The sequence below is a fragment of the Cebidichthys violaceus genome, unplaced genomic scaffold, assembly GCF_023349555.1.
Source record: "Cebidichthys violaceus isolate CVI_PGR_0920_01 unplaced genomic scaffold, fCebVio1.0.p SCAF_7, whole genome shotgun sequence".
Classification (NCBI taxonomy): domain Eukaryota; kingdom Metazoa; phylum Chordata; class Actinopteri; order Perciformes; family Stichaeidae; genus Cebidichthys; species Cebidichthys violaceus.
In genome coordinates, this window is record NW_027176927.1 from 6,260,005 (window position 1) to 6,284,128 (window position 24,124).

Here is a 24,124-nt window from a genome sequence, read left to right on the forward strand (position 1 = left end):
TCAAATCTGCTGTTAAACACTCAAATCTGCTGTTTTCGCTTTTTAGTGAAACCTCTCCAACTGCAGGTGAACACATCTGTAGACATTCAGGTGAAAACTATTCATGAAAACTAGACATTTCCAAAAAAAAGTGCTGTTTTTCTATTTTGCATACACACAGAAAATACAACTATGCACACAGTTCTGAAAAATAACATGTTAGTAATGAATTTTGAATGCAGCCTCCGGGCTGATAAACCTCTGAGCACAATTCCTTTGTTTTCACTCAAATAGAAATCCTGAATCCACTAGGACTGAAATCTTAAAGATTGCCACGTTAAGACTCTGGTTGTACCAACTAACTTTTAAACCCGTTTAAATCAAGTTGATTGCAAAAAGTTAAGGGACAGACTCAATCAGTTGAGTTTCCTGATGCTTTCTGAACAAATATGATAACTTACAAGAATTAAGGGAATGATTCACTGCAGCAGGCGCCAACAAAAAACTGTTTCTGGTTAAGGTCAATAAAGAGCACACAGGAAACACAAGAGACTTATTGAATGAACAACCAAAGTGATAGAATTCTGGTGACTAAATGTCTCAAAGCGAGCAGGAAATGAACCGCAGCGTCCTCTTACATATAAAATATTATTCAGAGAGACACTCAAAACATTCGAGGTTGAAGCTGCAAAATGACGTGATGACGCTGCTGCTCCACGGAGGAAATACCGCCTAACTCGTGCACGTATGCATGTAGAAAGTCCTCCAGCTCAGACTCCAGCGGGACCTCCATTACCAAGCAGGTACTACACGGCCAGCTTCTGACCTGTAGTTGGAAATTACAACAGCAGAAAGAGAGCTCTGCACCGAGCAGCAAAGTCTCTTCCTCCTGCCGGGAGCAGAGCTTCCCCTCGCTGCTCTTCCAGTCCCCACTGGGAGCCAACACTGACGCTACGCTGCTGGAGGCCCAGGCCATATTACTGGCCCTGCTGGAGCACAGGAGAACCAGAACCAGGATTACGTGAGGCAGACTGTCAGACCCGGCTGCAGTAAAATGAGAAGTTTTCTAAAGGGACTCTGGAACTCTGAAACTCTACCACATTTTGTCCACAGGGATCGCCAAAATCTACACAAAATGAAAGTTCCTTGTAGTAATTTCATTATTACAGCACATCAAAATGTAAATCTTCAGTGGATCTGTAATGTTATTCCATATCTCACATTCAAATGTTTTTTTTTACTCTATATAGTTATATATATGTGAGAGCACTATACATGAAGGCTGCCATCTTGATGAAAACATCTCTATCTGAGCTTAAATCATTAAACATATCAACCTTCCACCAAGCTTGTTCATTTCCAATAAACCTAACAAATACTACGTACCTACGCATCGACACACATACGTACACATCTATACACCTACACACATACACCTATGCATCTACACAAATACACACCTACACATCTACACACATACACACCTACACATAATTATAAAGTCATTGGCTTAAAATGGCAAAATGTCACCCAGTGGGTCCCATCCCGTTGGGGTGGGACACCACAAGGGGTCACGAAAAGATTACTGGGGTAAAAAAATAAGAAGCAAATCTACCTACGTTTCAAACAAATAATATATAGTTGTACCTCTAAAAGGTATTTAAGTTCATTGTCATCTGTATGTGGAAACAATAATCTATGCAACAAAATGATAATAGCACTGTCAACTAAAAGTACAGAAATCTCTAATCAGAATATACAAAACATAAAGAAAATAAAAATATAAGATATACAGTATATCAAATATGTCCTTCACATAGAGTATACTTCACATTCAGCCACACAGGCTGAAGTACAACAGTGTAACGTATGAGCGACTCTTTAATTGATTGCTCACATATGTTTATTGCTTTGTATTAAGCAAAATATATATACTTGGGAAATATTATGTGATACATCCTCATCCTCTCGTCTCTGTCAGTTATTCTTCTCATATCCAGTATTTACGAAAAAAGATGTGGAAAATTGAGGTCAGATGAAATTTATTGTCAAACTGAAACAACTTTCTCTCACCTAGCACAAACTCAGAAACACTTTTTAAAAACATTTAGCATTCAGACGCCTCTTTTCACACATTTCTCCCCTGTGATCTTTTGGTGTCATATGGCCCCCTATTGCCATCTTTTGTGTCCCATTGTTACAACACAGTAACCTCCTTTTCCCAGCGCTGCATTCTGTCCCTCTCTTCTGTCCTCTCAACCTCCTTTTCCAGCAACTATGTAACACTGAATTAGTTCTCACTCACTGGTCACTCTTTACGTCCCTGATTTTTCTCCATCTCTGCCCACTCTCTCTCTCTCTCCTCTCTTCATACATTCTCTCCATCTCTTTATTGCTGAGACCTGTTCTGGTGCTCTGCATGCCAGAGTGCAGCCGGCATGTAACATCCACACTCTGGCTGTTAAACAGAGCTGTGGCAGGTGGGATCGCTGGACCCAGTCGGTCTCTCCCCCCCTTCCCTCTCTCTCTCCCTCTCCCTCTTTCTTTCTCTCTCACTTGCTCCTCATCTCTATTTTCACGTTTATTCATTGCTGTGTATGGGCAAGAAGGGCTAACATGGACTGTTTGGGTCTTTTTATCCTTCTAATGCTTCAGTGTTTCCAGTGGACGACTGCCCCTGCTGCTGGTAAGGTCTTAGTCAACTAAATAATCAGCATCATGTGATTGTTTTGCTCTTGCAGATTGTTTGACTGTTACAGTGTGAGCTGTGAGCTGTTCAAATTTCCAAAGTAACAATTGGATTTCAGTAGTATTTGAGCACTTGTTTAAAATTGTACTGTAATGATATTGATGATAACAGGTTAGAAATTATGAAAACCCAACATATTATTGAGTTATGTGAAATGTATTTAATTTCCCAGATGTGATGCATTTGACATGGTCAGTTTTTGAATGAAAATCAAATCTAGAACCACTGTGAACTAAAGGAAGAGGCTTAAAATAAGAGTTTTAGAAGTTTTTCTATTTTTTTTTCAGAGGAAGTTTCCTGGACCTACACTGGTGAGTTCAAGTTTATTTGTAATGCATATAATCCCATGCAAAGGCAATTCAAGTTTATCAGGGCCCTATTAAAAAAAGATAAACAACAACATACAAAGAGGGTGAAATGATAATTTGGATACATTTTACATATCTAGATATAATGCGTATTAAGAACTTTATAGCCAAAGAGCAAAAACCAGAAGTCAATTCTGTAATAAATAAAGAGGCATTTGATATGATTGATTTTATGATTGATTGAATTCAGGATAATTTGGAGTAATCCTGCCAGCTAATGATGAAGACATCCTAAAGTTTACTGAAAATAAGTGCAACTATCTGAATGAAACTACTCATATGCAAAGTTTTTCACATGTTAAACCTGTATCTCTAAAACATTCATGCACTCTTCTGTACGTTGTGTAGGATTTCCCCCTCATATCTCCTAACCCCTCTCCCTCTGTTTCCCTCTACTTCTCTCTCTGTCTGTATTAGTAACAGTTGAACAAGCTGGCATGAGCACAGCAGTCACACAGAGATGATGAAGGGGTGGAGGGGAATAGAGAGGAAGAAAGCAAGAAAAGGGCAGAGAGAGAGGGGCGGGAGGAGGGAGGCAGGTGCACGAGGATGAGGGTGTTGGACAGAGAGAGGGAGATGGGACGGGATGAAGCAAAAGCATAGCAAATCGTGCCCTGTATTGTTGCAGCGCACAATAAGTTATGTGTTGATTGTGTTGCGGATGCACACTGGCTGCCTATGCTGTGGACAATGACATTGTGGGAATGAATGGGGCACACAGACCACCAATCTCGGCATTTATTCAGGAGAGCAACATCGGTGTACAGTACATACATACAGAATACACAGCAAACCAAAGAGGCTGTGACTGGAGTGAACTGGTATCTATACATAGAGGCTTTAAATTAGGCTTTAATATATGGAGGCAAGTGTATTGTGCAGAAATATGTGGTGTAATCGTAGACTGGTAGCCAGTATGTTTAGTGACATTTTGGGTTCAGATGGGTTTCATTTGTCTTTTTGTTAATTTTACAAAAAATTACAGTTACTGAGATTCATCCACAGTGTGTGTGTGTGTGTGTGTGTGTGTGTGTGTGTGTGTGTGTGTGTGTGTGTGTGTGTGTGTGTGTGTGTGTGTGTGTGTGAGGCATGTTGTGCGATGCAGTATTGCATGAAGTGGCCGCTGAGCTGTTAGCTGAAGTGGAAAGTCATTTTTGTTATGCATAACATTTTGTCACACGAAAGAGCGGTATTACATGTCAGTTTTTTTTCTCACGAGAGACGGACAGTTATATAAAGTAATGAAGAGAGAGTCGGTCTCACATTCTGAGTGAGTAAATACATATATGTGTCTGTTTTTGATCCGGCCTGTATTATGAACAGGGATGTCATGCTAGGGGAGGTGCAGAGGGTCAGAATTTTCACCCTCCGGTTACCATGGGGACTTCCATGGCGACCAGTGGCGGGGCCACGGGACTCACTTTTGAAGTTGGGTCATTTGCTGTGGAGAGGAGTGAAGGGTAGGGGGGCAGATTAGAGGTGCAAGGTGGGGGTTGCAGGCGCTGGGAAAAGCAGCAGTGTGAGAGGAGAATTGTGACGTGTTTACATCACTAATGTAAAGTCCCCTCCTCACATTGTGTGTGTGCAAGAGAGCGAGATGGATGACTGTATGACAAACACGGTATAGTGCTCATTGTGGGGTTCATTTGTATTTTTTATTCAGCTTTTTTACATAAACATACATGCTTGTTATTAACAGCTTCAACATTGGCAAAATCTGCAATTGCAAATATATGAATTATTTTTGCAACTACTGACGCATTTTTTGTGACATCTGTTTTCTAAAGCATTCCTCTCCTTGCAATTGAAATTCAGATTCTTTGATTCACACGTCACTCTCTTCTTCGTCTTTTCTCTAACTTTCTTTTATTATGCAATTGGGGAGACCAGTTTCCTTTTTTACTCAGTGAACCAGAGCCTGAATCAGTCTTTTCTCCCTCAATCACTTTCTCAATATGTATCTGAATTTTTCACATGCCAATTAATTGTTGAATTTAAAATAAAAGATATATTATTACATAAATACAGTATACATATGAGTACATTAGCTGATATTAGACATTAGCTATAGATTCTTACAATAACCAAACTGTAACCATTCAATCTCTATAATGATTAGTGTAAAAATGTAAAAAAACATTTTTTTTACATATTTTCAACTAAAGTAATATGTTGGTCATTATCTTTCTGAGAAGAAGTTTATAACATGTAAACATTATTTTATGAGGATTTTTATTATGTAAAAATTTGAAGTTGGATTTGTCATTCAGGAATCAAAGTCGTCATTTTAAATTTTTTCCTGTGATTCAGCTATTTTTGTGGTTTTGTCTGCCATTACAAAAAATCATATTTATATAGTAAAGAATTGTTATTTCCTTGTCTCAATTCCAGGCTAGCTAAAAACATTTCATATTACTTAATGTAAGATCAAATACATTTTGTATAAAAAAAATCTATTATTTTCGTGACCTGTGCATATTTTTGCTTCAATCACCTGCTATTGTTGTCGCCATTCATGTGTGTATGATTGTTTTTGTTTCATGGGAGGTACACGTCACCTGCATTTTAATTGATTTTAATTTTAGTCTTGAGAGTCTGATCCAGAGCAGCATTCATTATAGTTCAACAAAAGATATAAGCTGTGGTTAGAAATGATTATTGAGATGATGGTATCTGTAGTTATGGACACACACACCCCTCCATGTGTTCTTATTGATGCCAGTGTTGACTGGCAAAATGCATCACTGAAGGAAAAACTGGCTAAATGTTGGCAGAACAATTGTAACCGAGGTTTATGCTGGAATGTGAAATTGAATGAAAAATCTATATCAATAAGATTCAACTTGTTTTCAATGCAGCTTCAATGAACATTGTTGTGGTTGATCCTTAATAACCCTAATGGCCCAAAAATAAAAAAAATAAAATGTCTTGTAAAATGTCTTGTGTAGTCAGAAATCCAATTTCAAAAATCATATTTCTTATTAAACGTTTTATACAAATTACCATCATGAGGCTGTGAACCTAAAGAGAACCCAATTAATTGTCTTATATAATTAGAGACCAATCAATGGAGACTTTTCACTGGAGGACTGGAAGCCAGTTGGCTGTGTGATTTGGTGACATCATTGTTTTCTGTCTTTTCTCTTGTCAAAGGCTTGGTGGGTCAGTCCGAGTGGTCGCAGTACTTCCCCGACTGTGGTGGCACTTCTCAGTCCCCCGTTGATGTGGTTACCACCCAGACTAAATATGACCCCAGTTTGATCCCCCTGACCCCACTGGGCTACAGCCAGCACGGCAACAAGCCCTTCACTATGTACAACAACGGACACACAGGTATGGCAGCCTAACATGACCCACTCCTAGGTATCCAAGCAGCCTCATGCTTAATCTGTTTATATTGCACTATTCTCAATTGTAACCTGGCAGCAGACCTTTGACTTTGAAATTCAGGAGATGCTTCAAATGTTACGATTTTTTAAATTAATTTTCAAGACAAAATGCCTTCCTAGTATTTCTTCTCCAGCTATTTTTCCCCTGTCAGTTGAACTCAGAGAGTCAGCTCTTGTTTTGCTTCTCTCTCCATCAGCAGTCATTGAGCTACCTGACTGGATGGGACTAGGGGGGCTGCCCTGGCTCTTTACAGCTGTGCAAATGCACCTCCACTGGGGCAGCGGCGGCCCGAGTCACGGGGGCGGTGAACACACCATCAACGGACTGAGTGCAGATGCAGAGGTACGTTTAAACACAGCTCACTTTTAATGGTAAAATGACCAAAGTAAAGGGGCGGTCGAGGTCAAGTAGTGTCATGTTAGTAATTTATAAGATTTTATACAAAAATATGAACCGAGAGTTTACCTCTTGTGATTATGACTATTCTGATATTATTTAAATGGAAAAAAAACACAAACAGATTTACCACAATGTCCAAGGCAAAATGAAAGCTTTGATTCTGAATCAAGTTTTACAATGTCAAAAATCCCAAGAGCAAGCTAATTTAAATTTATTCTTATAGACAAGAGGATGAAAAAGTGTTAATTCTACCATGCTAATTAGGTGACATTCGTGCAGGTAAAATAATTAGGATGAACCAAGATGACAATTGTGTGTTTACACAATTAAATTCTTAAATTAAGAGAATAGTGATTTAACTGAGCCTTTATAATTACACAAACATGAAACAGCAGATTAACGTGGATTACACTACAGATTTAAACAGTGTATGCATACATTTCTACAGGACACACACATCTACCGGGCAGCAATCTCTGGTTCTAAAAAGTGAAGCTGATGCAGAAGTGCCATAAACCTGCATTCTTAGTGCCATCAGGGGGCGACTCTGCTGGAGTCTGACTGTATAGAATTCTATGAAAAACTGTCCTACTACTCACTTGATTTGTTACCCCAGTAAACTTTCTGAACACAAGTTTATGGTCTCAATTGCTAGTTTCACTTCTTTTTCGATACAACATGATGTTCATTTCGTAAATTAAGGTTCCATTCACAGTAAAATAGACCATAAAGCAGAGTATGCTTTCAATGTGGTTATCTTGTGATTGACTGGTCGTACTTGTATTTCACTCTCACTTTTGTCAGGCATAAAGCAACAGAACATCCCTGGAAGTGCCTGATGAGCAAGACATAGACAGACCAAGAGATGCACAGCCCAGCTAACATTTGGTTAGCAAGAAAGACTAGAGAGAGACGCCCTGCACATCAACTTAGAGAAGAGAACATAAGTTTACATGATTGATGTTCCCGTAATTCACTCTCATGTTATTTTTCTTCTTTTTTTTAACGTTACATTCCGTCATCGAAGAAATTATGTTGTTTTAATAATTTTGCCTCAAAATCAAATTTGATATTATTCCTTATGTATGAAAATTTGTATTACTGGCCTTCAGAAATTAACAGTAGATTACCTTCAGTACATCCATGAAGCCCCTCCTTGATATGAGAGTCAACAAACTGCTCCATTTTGAACATCATGTTCAGGTGAGCCAACAAAATTCAGCGACAGCCCAAAACGCTGAAAAACAACCTCAAAACAGAAAACTTCTGACTCAAAAATTCTACAACACAAATTACTGCAACAAGCACTATCATCACAAAAGCCAATGAACTGCATCCACAGAGTTAGCAAAAACACGAAATGCAACACACAGTACAACTGGCTACAAGCACAAATTAATAAAAATGTCCAGATTAACACTGAATCACCAAATCTATATGCCAAAATAAAGAAGATAAATGATCACCAAACAAATCAACCCATCCCAAACCTCACAACAGACGACTGATGGGCCGGCCGCAGAAGGGAAGACATCCAGACCGATCCACAATGGATCCTAGGATCTGGGCTCCCCCCAACCATCCTGAACCACCATTAACCTAAACCAAACAGAAAATAGTATATTAGTAAAGAATGGAACATGTCTTGCATGAGTGGTCTCATTATATAATGGGACAATTAAGCTCTTTCTCATTCACATCAGTCTCCTCGTTGCTCTTTATTTTTCTTCGGTCATTCTCTCAGAAGGAAAACTGGGTTTGCACGCAGCTCTCCCTCTCCCAGTTCCTCCCCCTCGCTCTTCTTTTAACCCTCGGCTGTCAGGAGGATAAACCAGGACGTCTCTCTGCTTCTCATGAGTGTGAATGGACAAACTAACAGTGTTCCTCCTCTCTCCAGCTACATGTGGTGCACTACAACTCTGAGCTCTACCCCAACATGTCCACAGCTATGACGCAGAGTGACGGCTTGGCTGTTTTAGGAGTTCTCATTGTGGTAATAAAAACAAATGCTAATTCACAGAAGCATTAATTGTATTTCGAGCCAAGCAATAAACATTGAAGCCTGAGTTTTGGTTTCCCAGACGGGTGAGGAGACCAACCCAGCATTTAACAACATCCTCAACTACCTGAGCCGCATCAGACATGCTGGTACGTCTACTTTCTAAATTCTTTACATATTTTGTTGTAAAGCATATTTGCATATACTTTATATTTATATAGATTTTTGACTCCAGCAATCATTTTCTCATCCTTCCATCCACTGGCAGATCAGAAGGTGTCCATTCCAGCCTTTGACATCCAGTCCCTGCTCCCAAAGGATCTGGGACGCTACTACCGCTACAACGGCTCCCTAACGACTCCGCCCTGCTACCAGAGTGTGATGTGGACACTGTTCAACGAGAGGATTCAAATCTCAAAGGCACAGGTAAAGCTGAGACACAGAGACTCATCTAAAGTGTGCAGAAGTGGATCACACAAGCCTCAACTCAGCGTTTACCTTTCATGTCGACATTGATTTCATTTTTGATCCATGATGGATCTTCTACAAGACAAACTGATCCAACATGAATTAAAATTATGTCTCATGCCTAAATAGATTTGTATTGGAGTGGTGATGTGAATATTCTCACTCTCTACAAAACCCACATATCTATACCCAAGCAGTGATGCTTAACCTGGTACTTTAAACTTCTGTAGGGGTTTTTAGTCATTAAATTGTTTGTCTGTTATGAACTAGGCCTGTCACAATAACTTTTGCTGGACGATATATATTGTCCCAGAAATAATTACAAAAACAATATTATTGTCATTTAGAGACCATTTTTGCTACTGACATAATGATGAATATAATAGTATAATAATTCAAGTGCACCCTTTCAAAGAGCAATGCACTTAAGAATATTCAAACATTGATATTGGATTGTGAAAAAATATTTAAATACTCCAAATAAATAAAAGATTTAGATTTAGATTTGTCTAAAATGTTGGGGACATTATTATTAAAATTGTACCATAAGTCGATTACGTAATTATCGTGACAGGCCTATATTTAATCTTACAATTTCTGATAATTGGCCTCAAAAATTATATTCATGCATTCCTGTGCTCCATTATCAAACCACCAAAGAGCATATCATTTCCCAATTTCTATCAATCATGACCTAATCTCTACAAAATGTTGGCAATGGGACTTGTAGTCCAAGTAGTATTGATCATGTTCAAGCAGGCAAACAGTCCGTGTGGAAAGGAAAAGAGGTGGAATGCATTGGCCAAAATTAATCTCTGAACCCACTGGCTAGTGACTGACAATAATTAAGCTTTTTATTGTTTTAAAAGTAACTTGTAAACTGTCTACTTGTGAAACGGCCTAACACATCACACAATGGCAGTTATCGAGATATTACTGACTACCCCAGAAACATAGCCCCTTGCTTCAAGAGGCTTATCCGTCGTCAGACCGATAGTCGATGGAATCTGAGAAATGCACTGAAATACAGCACATTAATGTGCATTACTGTGGATTACTGTAAAATGAGAATTTTCTTTTTTTCCCTCTCGAATCTATGGCATTGGTGGTTTTGCTGCAATGTTTGCATTTGCAATTTATTTATTCTTCTAGTGGAAGATTTTATCTTTCACAAACATCCTTTTTTAGGATTGTATGAAATAAGTATAAAGTAGAAGTAACATTTGAGGGACCTCTAAGTGTGTGACATGATAACATGAGTTAATATTTGCTCACTGAGTCAGTTTACAAAGTGACTCATTATATTTGATAATCATTGACTGTCTGTTGAGTTTTTACTGATATGTAATGCCTCAGTACGACTGTAACTGTTTTTTTCCATTCCTCTCCTCTTCACCTCTCCACTCCAGCTGCTGAAGATGGAGACAATACTTTACTCCAGTAAAGCCAACGATCCAGACAGGATGCTGCTGCAGGACAACTACCGAGCGACGCAGCCGATCAACCACAGGGTCGCCTTCGCCTCCTTCAGCGCAGGTTAGACAGACACAATTCATCATTATGTTGACTTCTAACATGAAAGATAAGCACAGGCTGTGTAAGGAATCATTTGCCTGAAAATGACCTCCTTAGAATTTTCAGGATTTATTAGGGTAATATATGAGAAGCATATTCTTAGAGTTTATCCTTTCAGGTTGCACAAATGTGAAGTTGCAAAAGGTCACAGCCAATCTGCGGTGACCTCCAGTGTTTTAGCAGAACAGCACTTCTGAGCTGGTGGATTTTAACGTCAGCCTGCTGTAATGCAAACTACAATAACAAGCCAGTGGGTGGCCATGTGGACCATAGCAATTAGCACAATCCATGCAGAGAATGAAAAGTGGAATGTGCAGAGAAATGTGGGAATATTAAGGATTACCGGTGACTTTGTCCGAGTGAAAGAGCCTTTGGACGGCAGGAGTAGAGAGAGGGACAGAAATAAAGGGGGGAGGGGTGGAAAAGCAAGGGGGACTCAGTGTTTGTTTGCTAGCTGATTAGAAAAAAAAGGATTTGCAGAAACTAAACAGTGACTCCATTGTTATCACGAGAGTCTGACTGAGGAAAAAGGGAGAGGAAAAAGAAACACAGAGAAGTGAAAGAGGGAGACAGAGTGGTAGACAAAGACAAAGGAGAAAGAATTTGTGTAAAGTCCTCATTGTAGTGAGTGACTGAACTGGAAGACCTGTGATATCAGCACTGTTGTCAAAGGCAGCAAGATTTTTAAACAGCTGAAAGGCAGATTTTGCTGAGATTCAACAACAAATAAATGTGTAGGAACTAAAAATGTACTGTGATTTTTCTACTGATTTAATCAATCTTGTGTTTGTTGTAGAATCAGGGAAGGAGCTCTCTTCCGGTACGTATATATGTGCTTTTACTGCATTTTTGTAAGTAACTGTCTGCCTGATACTACTGATAATCACATCAATACTTTAATAATTCAACAGCTCTGTTTTCTTTTCTTCTGCAGGTGAAGTCACAGCTATAGTAATAGGAGTGATGTGTGGCTGTGTAGGTCTGGCAGTGATCATTCGCTTCATTGTGAAGACGATACGGTGAGGCGCTTCGCTGCAATGCTCCATAATTTCTCTGTTACTGTTTATTTCAATGGCTGGAGGCAGCCACTAGTCTGCCGCTGTTCTGGTTTAACTGGTTTTAATCTGCAGAAACGGTGGGAGCTGTCAATGTGGAAGTATCCCGTCTCTTCTCATTCTCCATCTCCTATCTCTTGGCAGATTTTTTACACTCCTCCACCGTGAATCAGTCGTGGTAAACAGGTGGTTTACCTGATCTCATTACTGACAAGGATGCACAACTTTGCACTGACAGAGTGACTTCTTCTTTTTGTGCTTGACAGATATCCTGAAGCGCAGATCTTTGATCAATAGCATGACAAACAAAGGGTTATTGAAGAAAACTGGGAATATAATATAGCATTTTTTAAATCTATTTTTAAACACCATTTTTATTTTACAAAAACTGAAGTCATGTGTGAACACTGCAGGGACATTTGAGATTTATGTTGAAAACCTGATATAACTTAGTCTGACCAACACACTGGCATGGCTGATATTACTGTCTGATTTGGGGTTATAACACATATATTGGTATATATAGCAAACAAGTAAAAAAAGATGCCAAAGATATGTTTGAGGAAATACAGAAACAGCATTTCATAGTATGTCCAACAGAGAGCACTGACTAATTCATTTTTGTAAAAAACCCTCTTCAATCCATGTCTTTGAAAGCCATTCTTATCGGAGGAAATTGTTCTATTATTAAGTATATCCTCATTGATATTCATTGATAATAATCTGATATAAAACTTTGAGTCAAGGAACCTATTCAAGCATCTACAAGAAACAAGTAAGTATAACAGTACAGACACATACAATCACTTGATGAGACCAGATTCAAAACACAATCAGCTTTCTTAAAAAAAAAAAAAAAAGGTCAAATGACGTTTTTGGCATTGATCTCTCAACAGTGTTGGTTGAACTTTACTGGAAATGTCAGTAAATGTATAATCCTCTTTGTAAGGTTTCACAATAAAAGTTAAAAAACGACTCAAAGATCAGCGCAAAGGATAATCTGATTCTTTAAACCTATATTGCAATAACATGGCTGTTTCCCAATATTTTTTCTCATAATCACCACTGATTAATGAAAGTCATTTAACCTCTCCAGGGGTTCCCAAAGTCCCCATATATGTTCCGGCATGTGTTATCTCAGAGTCTTGATGTTAAGGATCAAAATATGATTTTGATTGTTGAAGATGTTGCATAGAAATAAATGAATGTTTAAAGTGAAGATTGGGGAGAGTGAGACCTCTGATCCAAGATCTAAGATCCAATCTTCAAATGAGATTACAGTGAAATTATCATAAGGAAATTATTCACAAGGATCCAGGGAGCCTTCAGAGGGCCCTACACCCCCTTTGGGAACCACTGGCTTTCATAATGTCAATCCGCCGTGTGCGATTACTTTAAAATGTCACCTCCAAGAGCGGAGGATGGAGAGAGAGTGAGTTTTGAACTCTTTGCACACGGCCTCTTGGAAATGATAAATATTTTCTCTCTGTTTTGGTCATGTGATTCTGTCTTTTGATCTGTGACAGCTCTACCTCTAGCTGGGACGTCCTACCCAGTAACCGGCCTCCTCCCATGGCAAGGTCAACGTTAAAAATTATAACCTTTGACCTCAAAACCTTAACCTCTAAGAGTTAGATTCCTGACCACCTCTCTCTGCTTTAACCCCCCATTTATAGTGACTCATCCTCGTCTATAACACCTCTCTATGTAGTATTAGAGCTTAAAGAATTTCCATGGGCTGTGGGGAAAAATGTCGGCAAAACAACTCAAAACTGTCTTTTGAAAAGCCTCCGGTGGACATTCAAACTGTGATGGAGACTTATGCAGCCACTTTAGCACATTCCCTCCCTCTTTGTTTATTATAACATGAATGATTTGTACTTATGTATCCACTTAATTATCATATAACATAGCTCAGTGTCTGAGGGGTAAAATATTCTCATGGTGGACTTAAATTCAACATTCAGAGCTCCACTAATAATACACTCATTTTATAGTACACCAAAGCCATCAACTCATGTGCAACCTTCATTCTTTAACAAATGAGGACCTCTGCTGGACAACATAACACTCTACACTAACAGCGTGCTAGAAGCATTCGTCAGACTCAGTAGGAATGACTCTTTTCTTTCATGTTTCAGAATGAAGGAGCCAGAGAAAGAGAAAGAGAAAAAACAAGACATGGCTCTGAACCCGACATCTGAAGCAGAAAAGAAAGAAGAGCCCTCACCGTCTCCTCAGACTGAGCCCTAGCTGATGGCACAGCCCACTTCAGGGCTTCAGTCCAGACACTCGCAATACACTCAGTTTGCACGCGAAGCAGTTGGTGTAACTACGTCAGTTTGCTGAGTCGTATGTTTGCTCTTGTAATGTCTGGGATGCATGATTGGTTCATGTAAATACATTGTAAGATATATTTTGCTGTTTTTTTTGTTACACGTTTGGATGTTATTTCATCTTCCTGCCTTGAAACACAAGCACACTGCACTGTATGACATGTAATAGACTTATGAAATATCTACCTGTGAATTCAATGTAATATTACGATTTTATTTAGCTCCTGGACTTGAGCATTGACACACAGGAGGTCTTATGAAAAGAGAATCTATGATTAAGGTTTTGAGGGATTTAAAGTTCTAAGTACAGACTGATGCTGTTCAAACACCACGTCCCTGAACTCAATTTAGAGGATTATATTGTAGATGGATGAGTTATATTTATGTATTATGTGTTCATTCTATTGCAAAAAGTGTTTTTGGTTCTATTTGACAGATTTTTTTTGTCGTATATAACTTGTCAACATGGGCACCTCATTAAAATACAGAACTAGGCAACCTCACCTGCTTTGATTTTTTCATTTTGTATGCATGTGTACAGTATGTGTGTGTGTGTGTGTGTGTGTGTGTGTGTGTGTGTGTTGTCCTGACCACGTTTCCCAACAGCTATTTTAAAGTGGGGAAATATTTTTTTTCGACTGCAATAATGCAACATTTAGTCTGAAGCAAAGAAATCCTACAAAATGTCCACATATTGTTGACAAAATTCTCAATAATTAAACAAAGAGATAATAAACTATTAAACTACAAAGATCCATCAACATTTAATTTACACCTACAGTATATCGGATATCGGCCAATACTGACTCAAATACCTGGATCAGTCAATGACAATGGGGCCGATCTACTCAATTCAATTCTATAAACTTTATATACTGGAGTTAAAATTCCCGTTGAAGTTTTGACGACTTTCTTGCTGCATTGAAAAGATTTACACTTGAATTGTAATTCCTGTTAATCTTGAAGATATTTTACCAAGTTGCTGTTGCATTATTTTAATAATAAATAACAATTCACTGAATTTATATCTAAATATTTCCTTGTTACATTTTGTTTTACAAAGTAAGAAAGTGATGTTTAAGTGAAGCCTGATGTTGCCTTACACAGAATGACCCCAGTCTTTTCCACACAGTGAGGCCTACGGCTTATTAATTTAACACTGGTGTCAGATCGAAACTTCCACTTCCACTAATTCTCAAAGCCCAGGTATCACTGTCGGTATCAGGACGAAAAAAGTCGGATCGGTGCATCCTTATTCATTATGCTCTGAATTCATGAAGGAACTAGGACCACACCAGCACACAGTACAACATGATGTCTTTGTGGTTTTTTAGTGGTTGTGCTTTATGTATTTTAACCTTCAGCAGCTCAAGACATAACCTAATTACCTCAATTATGCAGAATGTGGGGACATTAAATAAAGCCTTTGATTTGTCCCAGAATCGTGATTGGCTTCTCAAAATTAGAATAAATCTTTAATTTACGGGTTTGAAAAATAATAAATTAAGAGTATGTCATTAACTGTATTTTGAAAAAATAAAATAAAATACGGCCATCAGGAGAAAGAGACAGTAAAATGTATAAATAACTTAAGCATTTATATATTTATTTCTATGCATGTTTATAATATTTTCTTTTTCATGCATTTACTTTATGGGATAGTCGTTATTGTCATCATTTCGACTCTAGAGGACTGATGATTGTTTCACAGTTAAACTGAACAGGCTGAGAAATCAGAAATGAGACGAGACAACCACAAAGCTTTCTTTATATATTTCACTATGAAAGCAGTTGTTCGTTTTTCTACTGTTTTAGCACGTAAGTCAACTGCTCTACTATTCTCTGATGTTGGTAATGCCTTTATGATGCCATTAAACAATGAACTAATATCACGTTAATAGTTTAAGAGTAGAATCAATTGGAAATGGGAGACATGTTTTTTCCATATTTATTCAGATTAAACTGAATAAAACAACCATAAGCACAGTGTGTATGCATGTGTATAAACGTCCAGTCCCATTTCATTTTGATCACTTTATATTTTGGACATTTTAATGAAATCTCAAGCAATTTAAGTATCCCAAAATTAAAGAATATATATACAGGAGTGGTATAAGAAGATGAATTACTGTAGATCTAACTGGAAATACCATGATTTTGATGTCTCTCTTAAGACGTATTTAGCAGAAAATATACTTTAAACATATTTTTATTGATACCACTAAACCGGTGGAAAGGTGAAGCCTGTCATATATAATTAGACTTTTCCGCACTTCACCCATCTTATGTGGCTGTAATAGCGAGGACACATCTCACAGTAATATTCTAAGCCCTGATGATCAAAACAAATTCAAATACACAAAAGTTAGTATTTGGAAAACTCATACAAACAGCTGTGCTGGTGGCACACAGGCACACACACACACACACACACACACACACACACACACACACACACAGTGAGAAATCCCAGAATAGCTCACTGGACCATAAACAGGTATTTATGGCTGTAACTGGATCCCCCATGCTCTAAAGCACAGCCGTGTGGACACATTTAAGTAGTGCACACACACACACACACACACACACACACAGTTTAGTCCACTCCCACTCTCACAGGAAGTGAAATGTGGCACCGTAACTGAAGGAACGAGGAAATATCTCACATGTGGAGCTTTTAGGTCACTACAATCACAGACGACTCCTCTGCTACCAAAACAAGGTAGAGAAGTTTCCCCATCAATCAGCTGTTTACTACATCCTCTCCTGCTGTCGTGTTTAAAATACTGAAGAGACAGACAGCTGTGGCTTTGCTCTGCTCTTCTGCGCGCATTGTTTACTTACGTGGCATGTAACTCATTTGGTAAAACAGAAAAAGTAAAATGTAAAAGGTTACTGAGTGACGATACAGCTGAACGGTGTTAAATTGTTTGTTCTATGTGCTGTGACTTATCAGTCTTTTTTTCACTCTAGGACTGCTGGGTAATGGCTGCTCTCAGGGCTTTTCTCCCTCTAGCCGTGTGTCTCCTAATGAGTCATCAAACGTTTGCTAAAAACGACGCTCCCTGCCAGCTCTCCAAATGGAACAACGGCTACAACACCTTTACCAGACGTCACATCCGCTCTGGTCTTCCTACGTCTCTGAACCAGAACGAGTGGGAGAAGTACATCAGGAATAACGGGGGCTGTGACAGACCCACGCAGTCTTTCCTGTCCCCAAGCGATCTGGACAGAGTGAAGGCTGTGTGCACCAGCAAGGGGGGGGCGGTATACAAGGAAAACCTGTGCATCAGCCGGCAGCCTTTCACTTTTGTCACAGTGAGGAGTCAGCCGGGGACGTGCGGGATCAGGAGCGTCCAAATGGAGAGCAAACATCTGATCCTGGCCTGTGAGGAGCTGAGCAACCAGTGCCTGCCGGTCCATTTTGAGGGAAACCCTGCAGACGCAAAGCCAAATAACAACGCCAGAGGCTGCCAGGACACACGCACCGGTGATGATGCTCCCAGCTTTAAAATTACGTGGCTCTGGTTGTTATCTGCTCTTCTTGTTATTGTTTATGTCTACCAACATTAATTCGAGGAACTAGATAAGACATTAAGACTTCTCAAAATGTTTGAGAAAAAACGTCATTTGAAAAGTGTTTGTTTTTATATTTATATTAATCTTAAAACAGCAATGTTTTGAAAGGGAAAAACATTTATGTAATGTGTTATATTCCACTATTTCATGCCTGTGTATCTTAGGTTGCATCACTGGGAGATAATGAGAGGGCTGGTGCTCTAAAGGCATTTCATTTCTATTAAAGTTACAGTAATTAGTGCATGATTGGCACAGATGTGTATTTTACATTAAAATACATAAATGTAATTGCTGTATAAAATGGATTTAATTGAATTTTATACATTAATGGTATGATTTAATAAACAAGACGATTTCTACGATGGTTTAATTTCAGTGCGTAAAATGTGATACAGATCATTGTAACAACTTAACCCTGAACATAAAGCATCATCTGGACAATCTAAAACAGACAAACAAGGGAAAACTCTTAAGCTATGACCAATAAAAGACAAAATTTGTGTGACAAATGTTTGCTTGATCTCTGGATCATAAATATTTGTAGTGAAACTCACAGTTCATGTGAGAAGGTTTTTCAAATACCAACTCCACCAAACTTCTTTGTCAGAACATAAACATTAGAGAACAAAACCATCACTAGTACTGGGAGGCGGTGATTCACATTTGCAAACAGTGAGTATGTGCTTTATCAAAACTGCAGAAGGGAAAACAACAGATACCGCATTGCTGTAACTGACGCTCTGATAAAATTTGATTCCAAACCAAAATCAAAATCATGAAAGAAGACTTGACTTAAATCTCCAGGTCTACAATGCAAGTGAAAGATGAAGAAATGGCGAGAGGTGACAGGACCTGAACAACTTAAGCAGATGAAAAAAAAAAATTCTGAGAAAATGTATTCTGACCTAATTTGAAAAAGAAATCAAGTAATCTTTCTTTGCTTTGTACTTTGTGACATTTTCTCTCTGCCCAAATGAAGGTAGAGTAGACATATATACAGTGGCTTGCAAAAGTATTCATACCCCTTGAACTTTTCCACATTTTGTCACATTACACGCCACAAACATAAATATATTTTATTGGAATTTTATGTGAAAGACCAACACAAAGTGTCACACAATTGTGAAGTACAAAGAAAATTATACATGATTTTAATTTTTTTTCACAAATAAAAAAAGTGCAGTGTGCAAAATTATTCAGCCCCCTTTTCTCTGAGTGAAACCAATTGCCTTCAGAAGTTGCCTGATGACTGCTGAATGATTGAATGTTGACCTAATGACTAAATAGAGTCCACCTGTGTGTAATCTAATCTCAGTACAAATACAGCTGTTCTGTGATGGCCTCAGAGGTTTGTTAAGAGAATATTGGGGAGCAAACAGGACCATGAAGTCCAAGGAACACACCAGACAGGTCAGAGATAAAGTTGTGGAGAAGTTTAAAGCAGGGTTAGGCTATAAAAAGATTTCCCAAGCTTTGAACATCTCACGGAGCACTGTTCAATCCATTATCCGGAAATGGAAAGAGTATGGCACAACTGCAAACCAACCAAGACACGGCCGACCACCTAAACTTACAGGCCGAACAAGGAGAGCACTGACAAGAGATGCAGCCAAGAGGCCCATGGTAACTCTGGACGAACTGCAGAGATCCACAGCTCAGGTGGGGGAATCTGTCCACAGGACAACCATTGGGCGTGTACTCCACAAATCTGGCCTTTATGGAAGAGTGGCAAGAAGAAAGCCATTGTTAAAAGAAAACCATAAGAAGTCCTGTTTGCAGTTTGCCAGAAACCATGTGGGGGACACAGCAAACATGTGGAAGAAGGTGCTCTGGTCAGATGAGACCAAAATTGAACTTTTTGGCCTAAATGCAAAACGTTATGTGTGGTGGAAACCTAACACTGCACATCACCCTGAACACACCATCCCCACTGTCAAACATGGTGGTGGTAGCATTATGCTCTGGGGGTGCTTCTCTTCAGCAGGGACAGGGAAGTTGGTCAGAGTTGATGGGAAGATGGATGGAGCCAAATACAGGGCAATCTTGGAAGAAAACCTGTTGGAGTCTGCAAACAACTTGAGACTGGGGCGGAGGTTCACCTTCCAGCAGGACAACGACCCTAAACATAAAGCCAGGGCTACAATGGAATGGTTTAAAACAAAACATATTCATGTGTTAAAATGGCCCAGTCAAAGTCCAGACCTAAATCCCATCGAGAATCTGTGGCAAGATCTGAAAACCGCCGTTCACAAACGCTCTCCATCTAATCTGACTGAGCTTGAGCTGTTTTGCAAAGAAGAATGGGTAAAAATCTCAGTCTCTAGATGTGCAAAGCTGGTAGAGACATACCCCAAAAGACTTGCAGCTGTAATTGCAGCAAAAGGCGGTTCCACAAAGTATTGACTCAGGGGGGCTGAATACTTTTGCACACTGCACTTTTCAGTTTTTTATTTGTGAAAAAAAATTTAAAATCATGTATAATTTTCTTTGTACTTCACAATTGTGTGACACTTTGTGTTGGTCTTTCACATAAAATTCCAATAAAATATATTTATGTTTGTGGCGTGTAATGTGACAATGTGGAAAAGTTCAAGGAGTATGACTACTTTTGCAAGCCACTGTACATACATAATATTAGACGATCAGACTATTTCACACACCCTATCAATTAGCCTCAACATACTCTCCTCTCATGCTGATACAGTCGACACACAGATGATGGCAGTATTGCACAGATTTGTTAGAAAAGGAGTCACTTTTCTATTATTTTACATGTAAACTGTCTTTATAGATGCATGTGACTAACTGATGATATAGGCTGATGTTTTTTTCTTCTTTTATATCTTTATATTGTTTTTTTTCCATCTCTTTCTCTCTTTTCCACACAGTTTCTTTCATGTATTTCAATGCTAGAAGCATACATTAACTAATTCTCTATTCCTTAAACCTGACATTTAAAATATAACCTCTAACAAGTCTGGATTAATTTGCTATGAGTATTAAATGATTAAGAAGTTGATTAAGCACAGATTAATAATGCACCATGTACACCACAATATTTACTGAAGTAATGAAGGCTTTAAAACTAGATTTTGATTCAGTGCCGCTCTACAAGTTTATTTATAATGCAGGTGTTGCATTGAGGACTTGATCAATTCAGTTCATGGAATGCTTGCTAGTGTCCTCCTCCATTGTTACATGTATTAGCTTCGTTAACTGAGGTCACTAAAGCATGCATTAGGGTACAGCTGATAGGGGAGTTTAAGAGTGCTCTCTGCTGGACCACAAGGAAAACTACTAAACGGTCAGACTGCACGCTATTAAACAGGTCATGACAGTTTAAATATCCCCACGTTGAAACAACATTTTTTATTTCAAATAAAAAACAAATGACAGCCCATTTGCAGTATTTACAAACTAATTTTCATATATTGTCGCACTGAACCTGAAGCCTTTGTCTGGTTGCTAACATAGCCTTGACCTTTTCCACTGTCTCAACTCTATGGCAACTTTGACCTTATTTCGACATCCATGTCCTAAAACAACTGCAAGTTATCATTGCAAGTTTTAAAAAAAAACAATTCCCTTGGAAAATATGCAGCCCTGATCTTGTAAATTTTCTACAACTTTCCCTTCTGCCACAGTGCATCACTGTACATCCTTTCCCTCTATCATTTTCTGCCTCATGATTCTGTTACAGAGACAGGAAAATAAAAGTGTTTCTTAGTTAACAGTTCAAGTTGAAACTTTTTTTTTTAATGCTTTCATATTCTCACAAGCTATTGGCAAAGTCATATGATCATGAGGAAATCACAGGACGCACCTAAACTTGTAATATTTATGATTCCTGCCCAGTGGCACCAGGGAATGATATTTCTCTGAGTGCGACACAAGACAATTAAAAAACAATAAAACACATAAATAAGTTACCATTTCGTCAGTTCATTCTGGAGGCTTGAGGGACCCACAGTGGTCACATACAGTAACAGTGACCAGAGGTTGACCTCAAGTGAAATATTCAACTATGGCCCTTCATAATCCATGACATCATCATAGGGACTTTCTCTCTCACACACACACACACACACACACACAGACACACACACACACACACACACACGGCTGAGGAAAAAGCAAAAGCAAACAACAATCGTTGACTCGGGTCAAAGAGGAAAGGCAACGGGAGAATAAAAGAATGAGTGCAGAGTGAGAGGCGGTGTGAGGGTGGAGGGGCAGAGCGGTAGGATGCAAGAAGGAGGGGTAACACGATAAAAAACAAAACAGGGCTGCACTTTTAATGAACTTTTCTGGCGGTTTTTAGAAAAAACACAACACATGGACGTAAAATGAGGTGAAAAGCAGCGAGACTCTGGGAACCAACGCTTGTTTTTCTTCTCGTCTTTCCCTCATCCCACTTCTACTCCAGACCACTTCGGCTCACTGTACTTCACACAACCGTCCTCACGAACATCTCCATCTACTTCCCTTCCTCTCTTTACATATTTCACCTCCCTCTTCTAAATCCTTCCCTTCTGTTGTCCTCCATCTTCCTGTTAGAGCGTAAAGCAATTCAGCATCATTCAGCCCACACAATGCCGTTTTACAGTGCCGTTGTCACGTAGCACCTCAGAGGGGCCCATGGGCTCATAAAACTGTAGGTGGCAGACAGAGTAGACAAACAGAGAGGGAAGATTGGATTATGAACGGGACCAAATTAAAAAGGACTTCAAGAAAATAAACGGGTTCAGCACAATTCTAGTTCTTCTCCTTCCTAATCTAATCTCTCTCTCACACTCCGTCCAGACCAACTCATAACAAATGAGCACGATAATTAGAACCACATAGACTCGAGGGGGAGGGAAGAGAGATTTTAGGAGGGGGGGGGGGACGGCTGAAGGACAAAAGGAATAGAGTGTGAGTAATACAAGCGTCTGGGTGCAACTGCCCAGGCATCTGGAGTCTCATGTACACAAGAGACTCAGCTTGACTCATGTGTACACACGCACACACACACACACACACACACACACACACACACACACACACACACACACACACACACACACACACACACACTCACTGTCCACTTTAAATACAAAAAATCCTGTGTACAGTGACGAACTGTGTGGTGCCAGGATTTTAAGAAATGTCTGACACTCTCTGATTCTTGGAAAATCAGATTTTAAGGAATAATAAATGACTAACAAATGTCTGGTAGAGGAAGATTTCAACACAGAGACATGCACGAGCATGCGCGCACACACACACACACACACACACACACATTCATGTGGACAGAACTGCATTTACAGCATTCACACAAAGCTGCCGTATCTTGCCGAGAAACAAGGAACTTTTGACCCCCAGAACCTTATTTTTGTTTCAGGATTTTGGCAAGCAATGATCACACACATTACATCAACAATATAACAAACACACAAGGACACACTCCAGCACATGCCAACGTTCACTCTTGATTCTCTTTCCGTTTTCTTATCTTTTTCCTCTCTCTCTCTTTGGTCTACCTCATTCTCTGCCTCTCATTTCCACGTAGGTGATACGCTGCCGTCTCCCCTGCTCTAATCAAACCCACATGGGTTTGGTGGGTTTGTATGCCAGCACCCCACATTGCCGCACACACTTCTGGCTGTGAATGTGTGTGTGAGTTACTGGGACTGTTTGTTGTGCACAACTGTTGTGCATGTCCAACAGAGAAGTATCTCACAAACATTTTGGCCCTTTGGGACTCTTGTGGGAATCCTGTGCGCCATGATTGATTTTTGCATGTAAGATTTAAATTTTTAGAGACCTGAGGAGGTAGACCTGTGCAGTACTTCACAAGAAAAGAGCGGAGAGATTAAAGAAAAGGACCCCACATTGCGTCAGTTTTTGTGTCTTTCCTGTCCAGTTAATCTTCTCTAAACCCCTCAGATTGGGGCGGTCATAACCCCCCACTGGAACCAAAGTAAATCATAAGAGAAAGATACTGTAATTCGTAATGTCTGTCTGCACGCATGTGCAGACCTTGCCCAGTGACTTCCTCTGAGGGTAAAGGCCAGTCATAATGACTTCCAGGAGTTGGCGGTGGGGAAGTCCAGGGTCAAGTTCACATCTGGGATTACCCGGGTTACTGGGGTGAGCAGTTTTTACTGGAGGTCATCTGGATGATAAAGTGGAGAATGCCACTCAAGTGTGACTTTACTACGGGCTGATCACACACACTTTCA

The 24,124-nt window shown here is 39.3% G+C and overlaps 2 protein-coding genes and 1 long non-coding RNA gene across 8 annotated transcripts in view; 2 read left to right on the forward strand and 1 right to left on the reverse strand.

Moving 5' to 3' along the window:
- Positions 1-24,124, reverse strand: part of LOC137891481 (uncharacterized) — a 38,457-nt gene that overhangs the window by 12,191 nt on the left and 2,142 nt on the right. The window lies entirely within an intron of this gene.
- Positions 2,537-14,811, forward strand: ca14 (carbonic anhydrase XIV). Of its 6 annotated transcripts, none has more exons than XM_068736100.1 (13): positions 2,537-2,665; positions 3,016-3,039; positions 6,250-6,429; positions 6,683-6,828; positions 8,783-8,878; positions 8,967-9,033; positions 9,153-9,310; positions 10,762-10,888; positions 11,724-11,747; positions 11,862-11,946; positions 12,127-12,168; positions 13,509-13,562; positions 14,124-14,811. In XM_068736100.1, the coding sequence occupies exons 1-13, from the start codon at positions 2,596-2,598 to the stop codon at positions 14,233-14,235; spliced, it is 1,185 nt and encodes a 394-aa protein (XP_068592201.1). In that variant the 5' UTR covers positions 2,537-2,595; the 3' UTR covers positions 14,236-14,811. The 6 variants fall into 6 exon arrangements, with proteins under 6 accessions (XP_068592201.1, XP_068592203.1, XP_068592207.1 ...); XM_068736102.1 differs by having other exon boundaries at positions 13,509-13,557; XM_068736106.1 differs by having other exon boundaries at positions 12,127-12,160; positions 14,124-14,212.
- LOC137891197 (uncharacterized) lies at positions 16,919-19,092 on the forward strand. Its single transcript, XR_011105335.1, has 2 exons — positions 16,919-17,040; positions 17,292-19,092. It is a non-coding gene; the product is annotated as an uncharacterized lncRNA (long non-coding RNA).

Bases quoted from the DNA above. Each gene is read 5' to 3' on its own strand.
- ca14 (XM_068736100.1), top strand. From the start codon at position 2,596: ATGGACTGTTTGGGTCTTTTTATCCTTCTAATGCTTCAGTGTTTCCAG. The intron at 3,040-6,249 runs GTGAGTTCAAGT...CTCTTGTCAAAG, and splicing joins AGTTTCCTGGACCTACACTG to GCTTGGTGGGTCAGTCCGAG. The intron at 11,748-11,861 runs GTACGTATATAT...TTTCTTCTGCAG, and splicing joins AGGGAAGGAGCTCTCTTCCG to GTGAAGTCACAGCTATAGTA.